Raw genomic sequence first — 14,840 nt, forward strand, 5'->3', positions numbered from 1 at the left:
CGTTTTAATCCACGGCTAATCAATTGACCAGAAGTACAGTACGTTTTTTTTATTCTTTCATTTCAACTGTCCGCAGCCCGGCCCGGTACCGGTCCGCGGCCCGGTGGTTGGAGCCACTGCTGTACATGGCAAAATATGAGACACTGGGACGGGAATATCGGAGAGATAAATTAGAATAAATTTAAAACAAACAGTTTCAAGCATTTTTATATTGATTTGCAATAATTGTGTACTGTATTAGGTGTTTTTAGAAAGTGGAAAAAAGGTTTGCTTGTGTGTAAACAAAAAGCCACAACACAGGAGCATCAGTGTTTTTAAAAATGTGTCGATTTGTGTGGATCTTAAAACTTTTTTTCTGCAGTACAAATGTCTTAATCATGTATTTAATCTGTCTATTATATACATTTCAGGCACTTGTTGGTAATGGGAAATGATGGAGGACAAAGGCCCTCGTGTAGCCGATTATTTTGTGGTGGCCGGACTGACGGACTCATCTAAGCCTTTGGACCAGGAAATCCATTTTGACGATGCCTGCCACAAAACTGCCAAGCCCAAGTCACCCATCACAGATGTGGCTGTGGTGATCCGCTCGATGGGCGATGAGGTGCCACCAGGGTTTACATGCATTGAGACGACACCAAGTGGACATTCTGCTGATCTCAATAACGGCGGGCTTATGGCCCCGCAGATTTTCCTATGCTACAGGCGAGGTTGTGACAAGCCACCACTCATTGACCTGGGGTAAGAGTCCTGATCTTTCTTTGTTTCCCCTAGGGATAAGTACCGAAGACAGTACTTTTGTGGTATGGAACGATTAGGGTTGGTAGTACCAAGCACTGATTCACATTTTAATCAAACGGTGCCATGTTTCGGTTCCAAAGCACGTTTTTCTAAGTTGTGACTGTGTGGGACTAGAAGAGTTGACACTCAAATGCAACATTAATAAATAAAATTAAATATGAACAATGAAATAAAAGAGCATAAGATGTAAGTCAGTTGGAAAAATTGGAAGAACGAGAACATTCACTAGAATTGTGGAAACTATCGAACAGGTAAAGTGGCTTTGCATTGCACACAATGCAAGTGACTTTGCATTGAGGGATGTGATTAGTTCTTGGAATTGCACGAGATTATTTACATTTCAAGTGGTTGCACATGTTTTTAGCAATGCGTTGCAACTGCCACCTCATATTTACAGTAGCAGTGTTGACAACAGTCATCTGCCTGCTTTGCAGCTGTTCTTAGGATGTTGCTAGAAAAAGTGTGAAGAACTGCATGCAACATGCTTTCAAGTGGAGCAATCCACTTGACTCAGTTCTCCTGCTCTCCCGTAGCTGTCATATTGTGACAACGGACAAGGAACAAATCAGGTCTTGGACTACAGAGTGAAAGTGCTGTCCTCATCAGGCACTGACAAAGAGGCTCTGTTGAGACTGTCAGCAGTCTTTGTGTGCTGATAATTCTGAGGGGCTACAATTTTGTAGGCACGAGTAGGACCGATAAGAACTGGACAGCTCTTTGTGTGGGCAAATTTATGCATTATTGCCTCCTTGTGATATTTATACTTTTTCCAATTGGAATTTTCAAAACTTATAGGCATATTTTTAGTCACAAAGACATCTAAGCTCAGTTATGATAGTACAGTAACTGACCCCCAGATGGCAAATAGAAGACAAGTGATCAATTTACAGTACCTGACAACTTAGTGAGAAAATTTACTTTGGCGGTAGTTTTCCAGGCACCTGCATTGGAAATCACCATTTGATATAAAGTATTTATCCTTTATTTGTCTCAAGGCTTATCAATTTCCTTCATTTTAACTTTTGTTGCTAACAGTTCAATAATCCGCTTAAGAAACTATCAACGCGACAGGGCCTTGTGCTGCATCCAGGACAGGCAGACTGAGAGTGCAAGTGTGTCGCATGCACAAAAAATTTATTGATTCAGTATTCGGTCATGTCTTCTGTCTGACTGGCCACTTTTGTTGCACCGGGACAAGTTTAAAACTAATAATTAAAAACTAATAATCCTTAATTTTGAATTGATTATTAATTTTTAAAGACTGCAAACTCTACGTTTAAATGTGAAGTTGATAGAGGAGTTATTAATCATGTTTTTCCCCCAGTTCATCCTCATTTTAAACTGATTCACTTACAAGTTCACTGTTTTGAAATGATAACATCCTTTACTATATCATTCACTGCCAGCCATATATATATATATATATATATATATATATATATATATATATATATATATATATATATATAAACCCAATTGATCAAATAAAAGAAAAAATAATTTCTAAAAGTAACCTGTCGGTCTTCTAATTGTCAAAAGGATCTGGAATGGCTGGCAGTGAATGATATAGTAAAGGATGTTATCATTTCAAAACAGTGAACTTGTAAGTGAATCAGTATATATATATATATATAGACTCTCCGTTCACCAGAAAAATTGCACAAAATGCAGCTGTTGCTCCCAGTGGGCCCCCAAACTGCTAATCTCTAATCTATCTAAAATGGCTGAGGCATCAATGTAATCTACTGGTGGTGTGTAAAGTTGTTCTCAAGATTGAAATACAATTTATAGTGGCTCCAAAACCCTGTTGAAAAAAACATAATTGACAAGTAAAGTATTTTTGTCAATGGCAGTGAATGAGTTTTAAGTACCATGTAGTAAAGTTCATACAAAGGATTCACTGTGATCTGTTGTTTGTGTTTGATGACGAGTTTTATCTCCGGAGTGCACATGACTCTTGTGCATGCGCAGGTGACTGCCTTGGATGAAGGTCTTAAGGCAGACGTCACAGGTGTACGGCCAAATCAAACTCAGACTAAATTGCATTGTTAATTTTCTGTAGTACAATTTAAGAGTTTTATGATTTAAGAGTTTTTCTTGAAGGATTCATGGAGGATAAATAGACAATAGTCTGTCTTCAGTCTGTCTTTGATCTCAACTGATTAGGATAATCAAAAATGGTGGTGTGTCACCAGAGGATTTTTGATGATGACAATACCCTGAGATTGCGTAGGTTATGATAATTGCATGCGATTACAGTTTCTATGTAGTATCGTCCTTACTCTTATGGTTTTCTTACTAAGTATGTTTAACTGGTACAAGTTTAATTTTGTATTGCACCACACAGAACCAAACCAAACACACACATGCAAGAGAGTGATAGCCAGGTTATTAGCAGTCTACCCCTGGTAACTCTATCTATTGGATTTAAATATAGAAGTCTACCTATCCCACACAATTATATTCTAGTTGTACTAATATTTTTATTGATCCCGTGTTCATTTTCTTGTGCGACTAATTACTACATTGGCCTTGCTCCCGCAGTGTCCTCTATGAATGGAAAGAACGACTGAAGCAGGGCTGCCACCTTATCCAGACTACACCCTCTGGTCGCCCAGCCAACATCAGTGGAAACTCCTCCCAGCGCATCTATGTCACCTACCGGAGGGCACCTGAGAGCCAACCACATGCTGCTCTGGCTGTCACCGACATCTGTATCATTATCCCAAGCAAAGGAGAGACTCCTCCTCACACCTTCTGTAAGGTGGAGAAGAATCTTAACAGCAGTATGGTAAGACCGAAATAAAAATAAAGGGATATGTTTGGCGTTTGATATTCTGTTTTCTCACGATATATAAAATGCGCTAGACATTATTTATGATTTGTAACTATAGTAATTTGTTGTAACACATAACCCAAAAGCCACGTCTGTCTCACACTCATTCAGATAACCAGATCTTTTTCTCAGTCTGAAATGAGTATACAAATTCTAAGTTTCTCAGAAAAGAGACTTCAGCAAAATCCATTAACATCCAGGTATATGACAGGAAATTAATATGTTTTTTTTCCCTCTTTTGTTCTTGTTTCAGTGGGGTTCCTCTGTCTACCTCTGTTATAAGAAGTCTGTGACCAAAACCAACTCAATAGCATACAAAGCAGGTAAAACATCTATATACTACACTACAATTTTTATTTAACATTAATTTTTCAAAATACAAATGGTAACAAATAACAAAACATCATTAATTTAAAACAAATAAGCAAAGGATGGAGTAACAATAAATAAAGATGTAACATTTTGTAGTAAAGAATAAATAATAAAAACAATTAATGATTATAAAATACAGAGTGCAAAGCAAAGTTCTTCAGAATGAACTGTACAAGGGAAGTTAAACAATAATAGAAAAAACTAAGATAAATAATGATTGTGTTAGTGTTTATCTTTGTTCCTTGTGCAGTTGTTTTTCAAGAACATTAAGGCCTGCCAGGCAATGAGTTCAAACTCAGCTTGGACCGGACCATCGCAAAAAAAGTTGAAAGAGAATGTTAACAAAAATAAATAATTGGAATCATAACAATCATTTGAGTGTACCCAACGCCGTACGTAAGCGCTATTTTACCCATGCTAAATTATAAATATGGTAAAGTATTGTTCTAAATCACAACATATAAACAGTATATTGTAACAATATATATATTATATATATTTATATATATATATATATATTATATAAATATATATAAATATATATATATAATATAAAAAAATATATATATATATATATATATATATATAAAATATATATATATATATAAAATATATATATATATATATATATATATATATAAAATATATATATATATATATATATATATATATATATATATATATATATATATATATATATATATATATATATAATATAAAAAAAAATATATATATATATATATATACCAATATATAACAATATATTGATAAAGCAGCGCACTTCTCAGCGTCATTTGATTCGGAAGGCGAAGACTTCTCTGTGCTGGGCTGTGTGCTGGGTGGGGTTCCCCGCACCAATGGATGAGGGGGAGGTGTCGCAGCCTTTCAGCCATCAAATTAGCCATCACTAGCCACATTGCCTGGGGCCAACACCGACAAATCCATCTGCCCACAAATGAGTCAAGGCATGCTGTAAAGTGCACATATTTTTTTTATGTTTTTATAAAGGCAGCGGCCCCCAACTTTTTAGGAACCATTATCATGTTGGACATATTCAAAATGACCAGCATTACAGAAATTATTACTTTTTTTTTTATGTTTAAAAATACATAAAAATAATTAAAAAAATCACTCACCATTTGCTACATTGACTTCAATGAGCCCGGTTGTCTGCCATTTTTGACAAATGTTATATTTTTGGGATATGTCTCTTTCAGTTTTGCACATGCAGAAACAGAAATTTTTTGTCCGTTCTACTTTGCAAAACAGCTCCAGCTCAGGCACATTAAATCAGAAGCGTTTGTGAACAGCAGTTTTCAGACATTTCCTCAGATTCTCAATTGGATTCAGGTCTGGACTTTGACTTGGCCTTTCTATCACCTGGATATGTTTAGTTTTGAACCATTCATTCTATTGTACAGTTTTCTTTTGCTTCAAATGACCCTGTATTTGGCTCTATCCATCTTCCCTGTTCCTGCTGAAGAAAGGTAGCTGCAGACGGTGATGGTGACACCCCCATGTTTGACAGTGGGGATGGTGTGTTCAAGATGATGAGCAGTGTTACGTTTAGGCCGAACATAACCTTTTGCTTTTAGCCCAAATAGTACAATTTTGGTTACATCTGTCCAGAGTACTGTCTCCCACGTTTGGCGTGTCTCCCAGGTGGCTTATGGTAACCTTCTAACAGGACTATTTATGGATTGCTTTGAGAAATGGCTTTCTTCTTGCCACTCTTCCATGCAGTGTGTGACTAATAGTTGTCCTATGGACAGGACCCCTGTCCACCACCACCACCTCAGCTGTGGATCTCTGCAGTAATCCAGAGTAATCATGCACATCTTAGCTGCGTCTGAGGCCCCGTCCAGACAAAAGCAAAGCCGGCTTTGTTCCTCAAACAAATCTCGTACAAACAGAAGCATTTCAAGACTTGTGTGTGTCCAAAAGAAGACGCTGAGGACGTTTAACGGCTGTAATGTATATGCCAAGTCGAGGAGTGGCGCTGTAGCGCAGCCACAGGGAGTTAACAGAAATCAGCGAAGAAGACAAACACTTTTTTTTTCTAACTTTATTGCAATCTACAGATCTACATGGCTTTGCATGTATCAAAACATGAAAAAGACGAACACAGGAGAAGGCGGGTGACTCAAGTGCAACACCGCTTGTTGAACGTGGGAATAAAGAAGCAAAATATCTTGCTGCAAAAGCATAAGCAAGCTAAGGAGGCTGCGCAAAACAACTACTACACACTATTGTTGTTGACAGACTGACGGTTCGCGCGCAAACATGCGAGAATTGGAGCATACATCATCAATCTGCGACAATGCGTCGTCATCGAGCTGCGACCATTACGTCATCACTGGAGGAGTATCGTGCATATGGTGTCCAGACGGACGCATACGGGCCGCGTTTTGAAATCTTTCCACTCTGGAGCCCGGTTTCAAAAGTGATCGGTTTCCAGCTCCGAAACTGCGCCGTCATGTGGACGAACGGCCTAAACGGTAAGAAACTTGTGAGGATACATTGAAACTGGCTTTCGTGTGGACAGGGCCTGAGACTATCGCAGAGCAGGTGCATTTATACTGAGATTGATTACTCGCAGGTGGATTCTATTTATCATCATCAGTCATATAGGTCAACATTGGATCATTCAGAAATCCTGAGGAAAAACTCTAGTGTGAGTTGGCTGCACTGACAGTAAAAGGGTTGAATAATATTGCATTTTTTACTTTATTTATATATATTTTTTGTTGCTTTCACAAGTCACTCTATTTCCCAAAGACACAGAGAGACACAGCTGAGGCCACAGTTTGCCAACACCTAGGTTAGCCGAAGCTAGCGATATGAGGCTAATGTTCCCCTTTTTAACAGTCAAACGTGCGTCATCGCTTTTGTTTCTTGCTTCATCACAACATTCTGTTCCAACCAAAAATGTTCAGTGACTTAGAAATTTGTACTTGGCCTGTTCGGGCCCACATCTGATGGTTTGTAGCTGCCCGACACGCAGCGTAACCATCATTGGCAACGTGCATAACATAATGCTGTAAACTAAAAATTTGTTGTATCCCTCTGCAAAGTAAGGCAGAAAGCCATTGCATATGTAGGTGGAAGTTCCACCTCTGTATACTTGATGATCGTCCACTCACAAATCCAATAGCGGCTCTGTTAGAAAGTCATTTCATTTTTGATAAAAAATTAATACTATTTACAATGTGCATGTTATTTATTGAAATGTAGCATCTTTTTAATTAAGGCAATAAATGGTTAATGTCGTTATAATTACATCAAAATGTCCGGCCACACGGGTTGTACATAGGCGGATGTTCCGCCTATGTACAATACATTCACCTAATCACAGATGCCAGAAGCAGCCGTGTTTTATGAATGAATGCGGAAGTAATGTGCTTATTTATACATACCGGTGTCCATAGGTGTAAATCCATCCATCCATCCATCATCTACCGCTTATCCGGGGTCGGGTCGCGGGGGGCAGCAGCTTTAGCAGGGAAGCCCAGACTTCCCTCTCCCTAGCCACTTCAGCCAGCTCCTCCGACGGGATCCCAAGGCGTTCCCAGGCCAGCCGAGAGACGTAGTCTCTCCAGCGTGTCCTGGGTCGTCCCCGGGGCCTCCCGCCGGTGGGACATGCCCGGAACACCTTCCCAGGGAGGCGTCCAGGAGGCATCCGAACCAGATGCCCGAGCCACCTCAACTGGTTCCTCTCAACGCGGAAAAGTAGCGGCTCGACACTGAGTCCCTCCCGGATGACCGAGCTTTTCACCCTATCTCTAAGGGGCTAGAGCCCGGCTACCCTGCGAAGGAAACTAATTTCGGCCGCTTATGTCCGGGATCTTGTTCTTTCGGTCACGACTCGCAGCTCGTGACCATAGGTGAGGGCAGGAACGTAGATCGACCGGTAAATCGAGAGCTTTGCCTTTCGGCTCAGCTCCTTCTTTACCACAGCGGACCGATACAGCGTCCGCATCACTGCAGACGATCCGCCTGTAAATGGCACTGGTAAAAATCCAAGCTGCGCACAAAGTTGACATAATTCAGCCGTCTTTGTTTATCTTTGCTTCTCAAGGGCTGTCATTTTTCTTTTCAAGTTTCAGCTGTATGTTTTTAGTGAAGTTAGGTATACAGCAGTCTTCAATCTATGCGCAATGTAAGGATAAAAACTATAGGTGCACCAATCATCATTTTCCGGCTTATCATCGATCCCCGATCTTAAAAACTCTGACCTGCCCATCCCGATTTTTGCTAATCCCAATTTTTTTTTCCATAAAAGCAGCATAGTGTTCCAATCTTGTTTTATTGGAAAACATTGAACAATATCTGTAAAATGATAAAAACTGGTTGTTTTAGCTGCAGTTGAAGTAGTTCTCTCAAAAATTAAAAGCTATTCGTGATCTCATCAGAAGAGGACAGTGTCTGACTTTTTCAGACCTCTGAGGAGGGAGATGAGATCGGTGGAAAAGATTGGTTTATTTTTTAAGAGATCAGCCGAACACCAATCCCCCAAAATTAAGAAAATGGGGCAGATAAATCGGCCAGCCCCCTAAATACAATTTATTATTTGACAAAACACCAATGTGTAATAGTCAAGCACTGATATATGCTTTGATAAGGCTGGTAATTTTTCTGGCTCAGAAAATCTATACCTTTTACAATTAATTCTGTTTCGTTGAGTTACAGTTCTTCTATTTTACTGTTTTTAAATTGCTGTTTTGAATTGTCTCATTTAGGATTATTCAGCAGATATCCAGAGGAGGACTATGAGTCATTCCCACTGCCAGAATCTGTTCCTCTCTTCTGCCTTCCCATGGGGGCCACAATTGAGTGTTGGCCCATCAACACCAAATACTCACTGCCTGTTTTCTCTACATTTGTCCTAACTGGAGCCTCTGGAGAGAAGGTGGGATGGATTACTTGATGGGTTCATACTTATTCCGTCTATTACTCTCTTTTTCAACCAGTCTACTATCAAACAACTGTGCAGCAGCATCAGATGAAGCCTACCACTTATTGTTATATCCCAGCAACAGGAATTTCTGTAACTGTGCCTTTTTTCCATGTAGCACTTTGTGTATATTTATCGGATAACTTGTGACTTTTTAGGAAAAAAAAAAGTCTGTGTACAACTCTCCAGATTGTTTTCAGTTGACTTAACTTGCTCCATTAAGCCAAAATGTGCTTATCTGGCTTTTTTTTACATCGTGCAAGTTGTGTATTTCAACCCTCGGTATCAAAGCCTACTTCACCCTCATTACCAACTTGTACCATCAAAACCCACCATTCCACACACCCACACATCATTGACATCGCCCTTCGTTTCTTTCATATTTAAATTGGCGTATTTCTTTGTCACATTTCGAGTAATATATTGTCAAACTGCTCATAATTAGCACATAGCACATAGAAACACTCACTCAGTTGTCCTGAGCTCTGTCATCATCAGCAAACAACCTAGTTGGTGAACTGATAAGGCTGTTTTTGCTTTGATCTGTTGAAAACAGTTACATACTTCTGGGAAGCTGAGAAGTTTTTGGGACAAATGCAATCATCAGCTGTTTGTTTGACCCCTGGATTTATGTTTACTAACAGAATAGTGTTCTTACGTTATTTTGCTTGTTTTATTTGCATAGGAATGCAAGAAGGTTCTGTAACTATGTGTTTCATTTGGTTCATTTTAGAGTATTTGCAAAATAATAGTGGTTTTAAATCAAACCCCCCTCGGCTTCTTCAATGGAAGAAAACTCGTGTGTAGTGTAAAGCACTTTGAGGACCTTCTAATGTGGAAAAGCGCTAGATAAAATGAAGTAGCCTTTACCAAGTAATAATGATAAAGATGTCAATGTAAAAGATAGATCGATTTCAAATGTATTGAGGCAAGCGTACAATAGTCTAGATGGAGCGATGGAGGGGTAAGATTTTACTCTGACTGTAATAGTTGGTGAGCTATTAATCTAACACACATCTCCTTGTGTTCAGGTATACGGAGCTGCCATACAGTTCTATGAGCCCTACCCACAAGAGTGTCTCACTGATCAACAGAGCGCACAGCTGGGTCTATTTAACACAGATGCAGCCGAAGCCTCCCCCTGCAACAGCCCAACTGATGTCACCAACAATACCACTTCCCGCACCTGCTCTGTCTACACCAACAAATGTATCTGTCTGCTTTCTCACTGGCCCTTCTTCGATGCTTTTCGCAAGTTCCTCACCTTTCTGTATCGCTATTCCATCTCTGGCCCTCATGCTCTGCCGATTGAGAAGTGAGTAGACTTTTATCTACATCTTCCACACACTTGCTGCCGAAATATAGAGCCTGACTTTACATAAACAGTAAACATCAGCTCTTTATGCAATTTCTGGTGTTATTCAAGTGATCAAGTAAAGATCCAGTATAATCTGATATGCTTCATTGTATTCAGATATGATCTGAGTATGATACATCTGATTAATTAAAATCTCTTTGTTCTGGTTCACTGATTGCACGTACATGTTAATGCTAAAGGTCTTGTCTGGTTTACCTTTTGCATAACTGCATGTGTAAAAATCATGCAAAACTGTAACCTTGCAAGCTGAATTATCTTTGAGTTCACAAACTGCCGAGAATCCATCTTGTACAGAGCCCGCTGATTTTCACAACTGGTGGTTCGGACCAATCACAAAGCAACATTGTGTTTGGGGGCGGGATATGCAGCTGTGACAAAAATAAGTGCCGAAGCCGTGTTTGGGGGCGGGATATGCAGCTGTGATGAAAATAAGTGCCGAAGCCGTGGGAAACAAACAAACCTAACATGGTGACACTAATGCATGGACGCCGCGCCTGCAATTAATTGTGTTCTTGCAGATTTACTCACAGTTTTCTTTCTGTAGAAGAACAGCTAGAGGCACTTTTTAGCTAGTAAAGATGTTCATGCTTTTTTTTTTTCCTATGATGACGACCACTTTAACATCCGTTGCTGTGATTGGTCAAAACAAAAGTTTGGTAGACATGGACTAGTTGGCATATCGTCCAATCAGCTCGAAGTTAGGGATGTAACGATACGATACGATTCTCACGATATGAAGGTCACGATAAGAAAATGATAATATTGTGGGGAGGTTGGCGACATAAAAATGGGGCCCCAATATTGTAGAGAAAATTAGCTCATACTAAGAAAAAAATACAATATTGTGCTTTTGTCTAATAACACTTAATATTGAGGCACTTACTTGCTAATGCACGCACACACATTGAGTTCCTCCACATATTGACTCGGTTCACAAACATATTACGTTCCCCTTCATCTGACCATTAGCGTGGATTTTAAACATAGAAGGGCCAAAACATGCCTTATAGAAATTAAACTGCACTAAAAAATTAGCCACCAGAGGTTGCTAGAACTGCAAAAATGGAATGCAACCTGACTTTTTAAACAGATGTGCTGCTTTTAATATCGTGACATAACGACGACAATATTAATATTTAATATTAATATTTAATATCGCGATATCACGATATTGCCATTATTGTTTCATCCCTACAAGTATTGTACAGAAAGTCCCGCCTATCCCGAGCAAATCACAGTGGAACAGACCCATATTGATTGTGGAGAACAATTATCAATCTGGCTATTGCCAGGTTAACAAAATTGAGCACCATTCTGTCCTTTTTTACACCGAAAATGCACTAAGCAAGCATGGTTTTATGGAAGGGTGGTGTTTTGGGTGAAAAGTTAGCATTTTAACGTGGCTAAAAACAAACAAGCAAAAGTTCCTTCTGCATGATATGGGCCCCTTTAAGTAGTGATGTAATGTCAAAGTGGTACTATGTAAAGCACATCAAAGCAGAAGGTGCAGACGTTCGTGAAGAATAATGGGCGTTTAAAAGGAGTCTAAGGACAACCCTTGTATTAATTTGACTTTTCAGATGTCTGCTAAACTTCATTTTTTTTTTACATTGTCTCTTGTTTTTAACTCGGATATTGTTTTTTTCGCAGGCATATTTCTCATTTCATGCACAAAGTTCCCTTCCCTTCTTCTCAGAGGCCTCGCATCCTGGTGCAGGTACACATTGATTTCAAGAGTAGAATGCATCTAGTGATATTAAAGTATAGATAGATGTTCTATCATTCATTTTAATTTCATTTTTCATTCATTTTTTTTGCAGATTTAAATATACTGCATCATATATTTTTGTCATTTCCACAGCTTTCTCCTCATGACAGTCTGATGTTGAGCCAGCCAGTATCTTCGCCGTTACCACTCAGGTAAAAGTGTCTTAATTTTCTGTATGGTAAGTTTGGTAGTCATATTTATTTTGTGAGTCATTCTCACAGGATTAAAACAAGTGTTTTCCAAGGCCTGACATTCATATGAATTTCATTTGTCACTTCTGTAGTGGCGGACGTTTTTCCACGTTGCTGCAGAACCTGGGTCCAGAGAATGCTGTCACCCTGCTGGTGTTTGCCGTCACCGAGCAAAAGATTCTGGTTCACTCATTACGACCTGCAGTACTGACTAGTGTAACTGAAGCTTTAGTGTCTGTAAGTTTTTACATTCATATGTACATACACAATATAGTCAGATGCAGTGGCGAGCGGTGACCTTTGAGAGTGGGCATGCTAGAGTGACACATGCGAGCGCCTGCTAAAAATTTAGGGATATTTTTATCCATCCATCCATTTTCTTAACCGCTTGTCCTCACTAGGGTCGCGGGGGTGGGGGGCTATCCCAGCTGGCTTTGGGCAGTAGGCGGGGTACACCCTGAACTGGTTGCCAGCCAATCGCAGGGCACACAGAGGCGAACAACCATCCACACTCACAATCACACCTACGGACAATGGAGTGTAAAATTAACCTGCCATGCATGTCTTTGGAATCTGGGAGGAAACCGGAGTACCCGGAGAAAACCCACGCAAGCACGGGGAGAACATGCAAACTCCACCCAGGAAGGCCAAAGCCTGGACTCGATCTCACATCCTCTGCACTGGGAAGCAGACGTGCTAACCAGTCAGCCACCGTGCCGCTCGGATATTTTAATTATTAATTTTAATATTAAATATTATGTAATTATTATTTTATACCATATTCAGGACTGACACAGGTTGATGAAGACACACTGTAATGAAACCAGCTCGGTGGTGAGTGAAATGACACACATAATGTGCACAAATTTGCCAATATGTTGGAATTTACAGTATTCGGAACTGGCTCGTGCGCATGAAGTGGGCTCAAACCGGGTGTTACGTGCCGGGTGGCACAAAATTATGTATTATGTGGGTAGCACACAAGGAAGAGGGAAGTGGTGGAAAAAAGGGCACACTGTAACCAAACGGGTGGACATATTGGTGGAACCACACACGAGTTTGGCAACACACGACAAAGCACACTACACTATACCTCAACAAAGAAATGCGTGAAACAAGCTGTCTGCTTTTCAGCTTTCCACGACGAAAACCGGACAAATTACACAAATTAAATTAGGAATTTAAGACCAAAACAATAGAACTAAGGTATGAACTGAAGGATGGGCATGCACTGCATTAATAGCTTATATTGACCACTCGCCACTGGTCAGATGACTGACTTGTTTTTTTTGTCATTTCCCATTGTATCCTGTATTTTTACAATAATTCAATCTCCTTTTTCCGCTAGTAAACCTAATATTTGCTTGTTTTCCTAAAAATTATGCACTCATCGTCAATAACCAAAATAAAATAAATGCAAAGTAATCCAGAAATTGAAGTTACTGCACAACTGTTGGTTTGAAATATTCTTTCTCCTCAGATGATCTTTCCCTTCCACTGGCCATGCCCATATATTCCCCTTTGCCCCCTGGCACTGGCTGATGTGTTGAGTGCCCCATGCCCATTTATTGTAGGAGTGGACTCTCGGTATTTTGAACTTTATGACCCGCCACCAGATGTGAGCTGTGTGGACCTGGACACAAACACCATATTCCAGTAAGTGCACTCTACTTGTTTCAATTATCCATTATTTGTAGCAAAGTTTTGTCTGTGCACATTTGACAATTGTCATGAGGCAACCAGTGTTGGGAATAACGCCGTTTAAACTGACGGTGTTAAGTAACTATGTTTTTTTTTCATTAAAGGAGTAATCTAATTATTTTTTCTGTACTTGAAACGGCGTTATCATTGTTGTACGTTAAATGCGTTGCATTACAATTGATTCATTACTTTACGAGTCGACTACTGCATAACGCACTCTGGCTCCACAAAAAGGCTGCTGGTTTTTGAGGGCTCCGTTGTTGCTTCCAGATCACGGAATTCCCTCCGACTTACATATGTTAAGTCCATATACCAGATATGATCGGCCTACAAACACGGACATACACTACTACTATATTTGGCTTTCAGATGAAATTTATGGAAAATGTAAAAAGTTCACGCGAGTTATATCATATCATGAAAGTAGGACATTTAAGTAGAAAGATGCACTGGTGATTTCCTCATCTCAAACAATTCATTGAAAGAAAAGTTAACAACAATATTGGGTACACCACAATAAAAAAATGTCCACGTCTCAATAATTTGCCACATGCCCTTGAGCATCAATTACAGCTTGACAACGACGTCTCATGATGTTCACAAGTCGAGTCATTGTCTGCTGAGGCATGGCATCCCACTCTTTTTGAAAGGCTACCCTCAAGCCATTGAGGTTCTGGGGTGCAGAGTTTCAACTTCAACACGGTCAGCGACTCAGCTGATCCCACAGGTTTTCAATAGGATTCAGGTCTGAAGAAAGTGCCAGCCATTCCATTTGAGGTACACCAGTCACCAACAGCCATTCCCTGATGATGCCACCTCGATGAGATTGAGCCGTTTGT

General features: G+C 39.8%; 1 protein-coding gene across 6 annotated transcripts in view; it reads left to right on the top strand.

Moving 5' to 3' along the window:
- The window catches only part of LOC147177558 (C-myc promoter-binding protein-like), a 55,666-nt gene that overhangs the window by 17,171 nt on the left and 23,655 nt on the right, over positions 1–14,840 (top strand). For all 6 annotated transcript variants that reach the window (XM_086072236.1, XM_086072238.1, XM_086072237.1 and 3 more), the window contains exons 2-10: positions 411–741; positions 3,346–3,592; positions 3,891–3,960; positions 8,749–8,918; positions 9,995–10,278; positions 11,992–12,058; positions 12,203–12,261; positions 12,393–12,537; positions 13,781–13,956. In XM_086072236.1, the coding sequence (XP_085928362.1) occupies positions 431–741; positions 3,346–3,592; positions 3,891–3,960; positions 8,749–8,918; positions 9,995–10,278; positions 11,992–12,058; positions 12,203–12,261; positions 12,393–12,537; positions 13,781–13,956 (1,529 nt within the window). In that variant the 5' untranslated portion in view covers positions 411–430. The remainder of the gene's footprint in view (positions 1–410; positions 742–3,345; positions 3,593–3,890; positions 3,961–8,748; positions 8,919–9,994; positions 10,279–11,991; positions 12,059–12,202; positions 12,262–12,392; positions 12,538–13,780; positions 13,957–14,840) is intronic.

Source organism: Leptonotus elevatus, chromosome 3 (genome assembly GCF_054856555.1).
Source record: "Leptonotus elevatus isolate MCC_2025b chromosome 3, RoL_Lele_1.0, whole genome shotgun sequence".
In the NCBI taxonomy this organism is placed as follows: Eukaryota; Metazoa; Chordata; class Actinopteri; order Syngnathiformes; family Syngnathidae; genus Leptonotus; species Leptonotus elevatus.